The 8,348-nt window shown below is 35.8% G+C and overlaps 1 protein-coding gene across 2 annotated transcripts; it reads left to right on the forward strand.

The window, feature by feature from the left end:
* The first annotated feature begins 246 nt into the window (after positions 1 to 246).
* tlx1 (T cell leukemia homeobox 1) lies at positions 247 to 8,348 on the forward strand. 2 transcript variants are annotated; one of them, XM_006630745.3, is made up of 3 exons: positions 247 to 1,078; positions 2,784 to 3,021; positions 7,174 to 8,348. In XM_006630745.3, the coding sequence occupies exons 1-3, from the start codon at positions 607 to 609 to the stop codon at positions 7,394 to 7,396; spliced, it is 933 nt and encodes a 310-aa protein (XP_006630808.1). In that variant the 5' UTR covers positions 247 to 606; the 3' UTR covers positions 7,397 to 8,348. The 2 variants fall into 2 exon arrangements, with proteins under 2 accessions (XP_006630808.1, XP_015202907.1); XM_015347421.2 differs by having other exon boundaries at positions 2,820 to 3,021.

Raw genomic sequence — 8,348 nt, forward strand, 5'->3', positions numbered from 1 at the left:
TCTCTTTGTTCTTGTTAATACTTTGTGCACGATCTCGTACTCTTTGCATACGTTTCAACACGTCTGGCTCAAAGATTCCACAGCCTAAAAGGGAGCGAAAACAAAAAGCTCAATGCTCAAATGCTTCTTTTTCTCAGTCAGAAGTACAAAACGAAGGTAATGGTTGCTATATTAATGCTTATTCGACGTTATAAATTATTCGCAGACTGGCGCTTTGCCTTGTTTCTCTTGTTAACTTTAAAAGGAAGCTACGGTTGGCAGCAGTTTGATTTCGGGGTTTGGCTTTTGCAGAAACTCCTACCCTTTTCTTTCCGTGTGTCACTCAGAGAGCTTCTCTCAGCTTTTAGCCAATGGAGTTGCAAGGCCTAAGACTACAGGCTAAATCTCACACAGGCCTTTTGGCATTATGATTGATGTTCCAGTTTCTCCAGCAGGCAAGCTCCCAAAGCAAAAAAAGCACATCGACTTCAGCTCTGCCTTACTCACTTCTACCATTCTCACGTCTTTGGGAACAACTGAAGCGAGACCAAGCAACATTTGTAACTTCCATCTGATAACGCGGCTGGAGTGGGGGACCTCTATATTTTGTGGAGGGTTAAGGAAACAATGGATCATATAGGGGCCCATCATATCCACCAGACCCACGCCGAGCCCATAAGTTTTGGAATCGATCAAATTTTGAACAATCCGGATCAGGGGAGTTGCATGATTTCTAACTCTAGGCTGCAAGATTCTGACTATGGTTTGGGATGCATCGTGAGCAGTGCCTACAACACAATGACTGGCAATTACAACACCAGCAATACAGGAGGATACAATAGCAGCGCCTGTAGCATGGCACCTTTGAATGGGTCTTACAATGTGAACATGGGCATGAACATGAATGGGAATAACCTGAATTCGGCAGGGGTTATCCGTGTGCCAGCGCACAGACCACTAAGTAGCGTTCACCAGCCAATTTCTACCGGTATGCCTACAGTGCCAAGTATGGGCAGCATGAACAGTATGAATAATCTCACGGGACTGACATTTCCCTGGATGGAAAGTAACAGAAGGTACACGAAAGACAGATTCACAGGTAAGAGCAGTATAACAATATTTCACCGTGTTTCTGGAGCTTTTGAATGTACGCTTATGATCTTCACAGGGTAAAAAGCTTTAGGATTTGGTATAAAGATTAAAAAACCAAGTAATTGTACGTTATTGCAAGTCTTTAATAGTCTGTGACTTAATATCTGTACTTGGATTTTATTATATATATTTTATTTTATGGTAAATCGTTAATTTTGTTTATGACACGATAATTATCACGTGGTATATTCGTACAGTCCGTAATTAAAGAATGAATTATATCCATCGCAAAAATAATATTTTTCTAAGTTCTTTGGAAGCCATAATTGGATGCACGAAGGCAAATTTATTTTGAATTATATGTATTACATTCTGAAACATAATTTAAAAATATGTTAACACGTATTTCCTCAAGACTTGTCGTATTTTCTGTCACTACATCAATGCATTTGGATGAATTACAGTTGACATTTGGTATAGAAAGAAAAGGATGATTAGTGATTGTCTTATTGTCAGTGCAGTTAGCATAATTTTGTAATACCATAGTTTACCGCTAATTATATATGCGTTAAACTTAGTTCCACTGTGTATGCACGTGAATTAGAAACGATGAGCGTACAGCGTTTTTAACAATTTGATAATCGATATTATGTTACCTGACATTTGATATTAAATAAATCTTAAATATGAAAAGTTGGTAATGATGATTACCTAATGTGATATTAAACGTGATATAACTAAGCATATTAAGAATGGAATTAATTTAGATACGTATTAATATATAACCTATAAATGAAGGAAACATTGAAAACTAGACAAATACGAAAAAGAGTGCCTTGGGGGAATTTAACAAGTGCAATAAATTGTATATTTCAGACGCCTGTCTAGTAATACGCAGGCCTTAAGTCCAAAAGGATACCTTGGTTTTACTAAAATAACTTTAGATGTCGATAACTGCACCTGCGGTAACACATAGTATTAGTCAGTTTAAATTAAACAGATTATAACTGTAAACATTTTACAGTCAGTGATGTTTTATAATTTTGTGTCTGTAGTCTTAGACTATTTAGTGCTTTTAAATAAACTTGGGTTGATTTTAATTGCGTTTCTTTATAGATATTAAATGGTAAATGTATAGAAGAAGTTCCTTCCTATAGTTTTTGCAGCTTTTACTCTTGTGTGAATTCCATGTGTTCGTCTTTCATAACTGCAGTTGCATTTTATATTTGCTTTTATTTCTAAAAGGCAGATTTCTTGGAGTTAATCATATTTTAATAAAAATCTTTCCTTTTGCAAATTCTTGGCTGTTTTTCGACCGTTAATAGATAATTTTGCAAATTAACACAAAATATGCTTTTATCAAGCAGCCATATGGAAGAATAACGTTGACCTGAATGTATCGATTCTGTGCCAAGTTGGATTGACAGTTAAATATCTCTTGAGTACTGTGCTTATTATTGTGCAATTGAATATATAAAAATGATTCTAGAAAGAGCATTTGTGAAACACTAAACAGTTGTTTTCCAGGAAATCTGTATTTTAGTAAATCATGTTATCATTACTATCACTGTACACTATGGCAGAATGACATCATGCCCTAAATAATTTAACCCCGCAAGGTCTGTCCTCTTTCTGCCTCTGCTCCGGCGGTGCTTTCTTAATATCTTGCTGATTTTGCCGCTTGCTTTTGCCCTGTCTGTCTCCCAATCCAGTGGCACTCTCACCCTTCACTGTAACACGCCGTATAGGTCACCCATACCAGAATCGGACGCCACCAAAGAAGAAAAAGCCAAGAACTTCGTTCACTAGGCTCCAGATCTGTGAACTAGAGAAGAGGTTTCATCGGCAGAAGTACCTAGCGTCTGCTGAAAGGGCGGCCCTGGCAAAGGCACTTAAAATGACAGATGCCCAAGTCAAAACATGGTTCCAAAACAGAAGGACAAAATGGAGGTAAGATTACAAAGATTAAAACCATGACTTTTTAAAGAAATAGCCAATAGTTACGTATTATCGGTTGCCTCAGTCCGACTCCCATCATACCTTAAGGTAGGCCTTCTCTGCATCTGCTTTCTTGTTATTACACGGCCAGTAAGTAAAAACTGTACACTTGAAATTATAATAATTGTGAAAATTAATGCATTATCCACATACTTTTAATGTTTTAATATATGGATTCATATAAATGATCTCGGGAAGGTTTGTATCTGATCAAGCCTTGTCGTGGGCAATCCTATGGACGTTCTAATTATCAAAGAATACAATGACAGGAACTTCTCTAAACACATGGAAAAAAGAACAAACATACGTTCGCTAATGTTGCTAATTCATGAGATTATATAAGAAATATAATAATGATAAGAAATAAATGCGCCGTGTTTGGCAGTCTTCAAAGTTCTAGCACTTAATATATGTAAGCTATACGAAATTAATTCCACGCTGGTATGAACTACAGTTCGGTAATGTTAAAACTCAATTACGACCAGAGCCCGTAAATTTCAAATAATTTTGTAGTGCGTTACTCCTTAATATATAATGCTTATTATTATTATTTTTATTATTATTTATTATTATTATTATTATTATTATTATTATTATTATTATTATTATTATTATTATTATTCAGTAATGCCAAGAAGAAGTCGTCCGGCTGATGTTGTGTTCAAAGGTTGCTTTATTTCTTGACAAAGTTTAAACTTGAAGTCATATATGAAAAGGGTTCCACTCAAGTTTTTTATTTCAGGATATTTTAAGCACAAATGTTAATAATAACCATTATTTTAGTCAGCGTGGAATTCCATGACACGTAGGCACATACGTTGTTTTTATTAATTGAGCTAGTGTTAAAATTCCGACCGGTATGGATTTTTATTTAGTAAAAGAACATATTGTAAGGCGCTTATATTGCATTTGTTTCATATTCTGGAGTGATAAGGCCATTTTCATTCAGAATTAAATTTCCTCAGTAAATTAATCAGGCAACCGGCCACGAAATTGCATTTAGAGACCTGAAATGAAATTATTGCTCTTTAATTAATGGAATTTGAAGGCATTTTTATGCGTCTCTGTTAAGCTCCAAGACAGCTGTTAAGACAATAATAAGCATAAGATTGATTTCTGCGAGTTCATCGGGTCTTCTAATTTTGAAAATAAAGTACTAGGTATAACGCTGTACAATATATTAAGGTATTCTAGATTTTGTTTCTTTAAATCCCAGGAATATGCAAGTTACTATTCCAGTACATATTAACAGAAGAGATACCGATTTTACAAAACACGCTTGTAGTCAAATGTATAACTTTGTCAGGAGCACTTACCCTATTAAATGAGTATAACCCCTATTCTTTAATGTCTCGGTACCCCCCACTTTAATAATGCCAACACGCCACTTTATTTTCCGTTGATTTTTCAGTAGTTTCTCTTTACTAGCCCACGAATTTTGAAATTGTGGAGTCATATTAATGTTTTTTTTTATTTGATAATAAAACATGCATAGTATGTCAACAAGCAAAAGTTAAAGCTGTTTTAAAGTAATTACTTTTAAAGAATGCAGTTGTTACAACGATGATGATTGTTTCTCTTTTTTTGTGTTTTTTTTTGTCCAATTTCAAGTCTTGCTCGGGTAACCTGTGCATACCTTGCTAACCTTTAACTAATAACTTTTCTACGATCGAATTCTTCTTCAGTATGAACTTGACCGTAACCGAATTATAGTAATTTCGAGAACACATATATTCCGTATGCTTTGACTCCTACCGCTAGATGTAGGGATTTTTTAGATGTGTATATTGCGGTGTATATATTGTAACCATGCTACTATTTGCAGGTTACAAAAAAATATCCATCAATTTTCTAACCGCTTTCCAAATTCAGGATCGCGGGAGGGCCGGAGCCTATTCAGAGCTCAAAGCAGGTCACTAGTCCATCGCAGGGCACGCTACAAAAAACAAGATATATTTTTTTTCCACAAGTATCATATTAAATAAGTAACCCCGTGGGTGTGGAAGGCTTTTAAATTTGTAATTAAAAATAAAATGTAGAAGAATTAGTAAACTGCAGGGTTGGGTTCTGTGTTGAAATCTGACCTCTGAATAATTTTATTTTCTGCGAATTCATACACCACACAGAAATTGCAATGTGTAGTTCAGGCGGACAGCACAAGCAGATATATAAAAATGCAACGTATGTCAAAAGCTAATCACTCTCAATATCATAATAAAGATACAAACAAGACGTATAACCATAACTGCTATAGTAGTTCTCTGTGTTCCTAATTTGTCACGGTCACAATGTTGCCAGCAATCAATAGGCAAGTGCGCACATTTTGAATAATAAAATACACTCAAGATTCGTATATACCTCTTCAGGAATTTGATAAGTATGTTTTCTAGCCACAGGAACGTGCACAGGCTTGAGGAAGTCTAAAAAGACAGCTATTCCATTAACAGTAGGTTCATCAAACCTAATGGTCTGTGAAGGGACATGTGTAGCTGGTCAGCTAGGAATACCCCAAGGAAACCCATAGTCAACACCTTTAAACGGGACGAATACTTTATTATTTGAAGAGAGGTGTGGACAAATGCAAATGTAGCATAATAGAAGCTGCAGGTGTATGAAATGCAAGTGTTTTCTGAGAACTATTGCACGTTACCACCACAGCATGGAATATGTTATGATAGAGGATATTCGAGATGCAATACTACAGTATACCCACTTCATCTTATTCTTAAGGGCTTAACACGTTGCAGCGCTCGGACTGAAAACTTTGCTTTTCGTGGCAAACAATCTGACTAAATCGTAGCCGACTTATTTTTTGCATATACTGTATAGCCTGCATCGATAATAAGCATCTACTGTACAAAGCTACTTGACCTTCACCATACATTACGATTCTCTAGGGGGATGTCTTTTTTTTCCAATAAGGATTTTTTTCTCATTCTGTAGAAACTCACAACAGCCGTGCTATACAAATTAAAAAATGTCCCGCATTTCTGCCATGACCTTGCTAACTTTAAGATAGGAAACCCAATAAGATCTCCTAACCGCTCCATAATCTACTCCAGCAGGTTTGTTGAATACCAGCTATAGCGTTACTCAGACCTTTTCAATACAAATTATATGCAATGAATTGGCTTCAATCCCGTAGCTCAAGTCTTCCACACATTGCTGTCCTGCAAAGAGCAAGACCACAGTTCTAGTCTAGACAGTTATCCAACATATTTTGAGTGTGTGAAACATTGTTCCAGAAAAAGAGGGTGAGATTTCAAATCGTTTGTTAAACTGCTTGTGTATGTTCCTACTGTAACCTTAAGCACTTTTATTGTTTTATTCAGTTATGCAGTTTAAAGCAGTCTTTGTTTCAGTTTGTAGATAGGTTTACGTTACAACAGATTTTCTTGTTTGCAAACTGAAGTATTGGCCACACTGGATAATGTGACGAGGAAATAGGGAGATATCAGGAAGAGAGAGAGAAAACTGGGCAGTTGGAAAAGTGACGGTTAAAATAAATTGTTAAAAACAGAACATCCGTCTCCATCCAGTTCGTAATCCTTACAAGCAGGGCGTTTAACCACCCCTTCATGAAACCTACGGTTACGTTACCTAAATATACAAATATAATAGTCAGCATTAGCCGTACGGAAACATCACCTAGACCTAAAAGGACGACAGTGACAGTGTTGGCTCTCTAGGGTTCAATGACGTGACGTCACCTTCTGCAACAGGCTCAAGGCTACTAAGCCCATTTAAACGTACGATAATAAATAAGTGTATTATCCATGCAAATTAACTTTCTGACATACAATTATAAAGGAAATAAGACTTAAGTAAATCTTACTATTTGTAATCATAGGCATTTAAAGCTAGATCTAAAAGAGATCAAATCTGTAGGCCTACTGTAGGCCTGAAGATGAAAAGATATCAAATTAAACGTATATGTTAATGTTAGGCACAAGTAACACTTGAAGGAAAATTTCTAAAACGTTAAAAATGGAACAGACGCGCTAGTACTGGGTGTTGTCACAGAAGTAAAGGACTATGCTTCTTCACATTAATTTTGAAGTGAAGTGGAACTTTGTTAGACTTTGTTTCTCTGTTTTGATTTAGACGACAAACCGCGGAGGAGAGAGAAGCTGAAAGACAGCAAGCCAATCGGATCCTGATGCAACTGCAGCAAGAAGCCTTTCAGAAAACTTTAAACCAGCCAGTGCAACCGGACCCTATTTGCCTTCATAACACATCCTTGTTTGCTCTCCAGAACCTTCAGCCCTGGAGTGATGATTCGGGAAAAATTACCAGCGTAACATCCATTGCTTCCTCCTGTGAATAGAAAATCATTTCATCCCTCATCCCCCCTACCGTCCAAGCTCGATTGCAATAGAATCGTGAAACATATCTGAATAAAAGTTTCTTGCGAAACTCGACTGAAAGACTATATGTAACGGAGCACATGTTCATGCAGAAGAATTTCACATATACGACCTTTTGATTAAAATGACTCTCAGCAAAAAAAAAAGAACGATTAATACGTTGGCTCAATAACGAACCTCTTATTTTTACTATTTGACGAAAACTGCCTTGTGTTGGACAGAAAACACACTTCGCTTCAGAAACATTGTGATGTGATTTTATGCAATGACTTTTTTATCTGCACTGTTATCGCATCTTTTTGCAGTTTTTTCTTTTATTAACTACCTTTCTTTGATAAGTTCGCGAAAGCTTAACTGTTCGGAAATTGCCGAGAGACATATTTTCTAGTCTATTATGACTTGAAATATAACCGAGACTTACCTACAGTATTTTTTTTACTCCACTTAATGAAGGGAATGGAGCGACACTGACAACTCACAATCTGCCGCAAGTATTGATCACACCATCAGTTTTAATTCCCCGACTTTCTGAGTTATATTGAGTTTTTTCTACACTAATATGATTTATTTTTTACGTTAGTTCAGAACACCAATAGTGCTCGTGTTTAGATTTAAAAAAATAAAATGTGTTAGAACTGGCAAAACTCACACTACCCCAATAAGCTTTTTGATTTTATCATTAAGTTTTTTTTCTTTCATTAAAATACCATTTTATCTAGTACACCAAGTAGAGCATGGTATAATAATTCCCAATACGTTTTATTATGTCAATGAGTTATTCTAATATACAGTAGGCGTACTATCATCCTGTCTCAATTCCCTTCATTAAAAATGCACTTACATTTATGTGTATTAATTTCTTATAGTGCTTGTGTACATTTTGTGTAAAAAATAAACAATTTATGAAATTAA

The sequence above is a fragment of the Lepisosteus oculatus genome, chromosome 4 (assembly GCF_040954835.1).
Source record: "Lepisosteus oculatus isolate fLepOcu1 chromosome 4, fLepOcu1.hap2, whole genome shotgun sequence".
In the NCBI taxonomy this organism is placed as follows: Eukaryota; Metazoa; Chordata; class Actinopteri; order Semionotiformes; family Lepisosteidae; genus Lepisosteus; species Lepisosteus oculatus.

What these genes read in the sequence shown, in the direction of transcription:
- tlx1 (XM_006630745.3), top strand. Translation starts at nt 607, where the DNA reads ATGGATCATATAGGGGCCCATCATATCCACCAGACCCACGCCGAGCCC. An exon ending in CACGAAAGACAGATTCACAG is followed by an intron (nt 1,079 to 2,783) that starts GTAAGAGCAGTA and finishes CTCCCAATCCAG; the next exon opens with TGGCACTCTCACCCTTCACT. An exon ending in AACAGAAGGACAAAATGGAG is followed by an intron (nt 3,022 to 7,173) that starts GTAAGATTACAA and finishes GTTTTGATTTAG; the next exon opens with ACGACAAACCGCGGAGGAGA.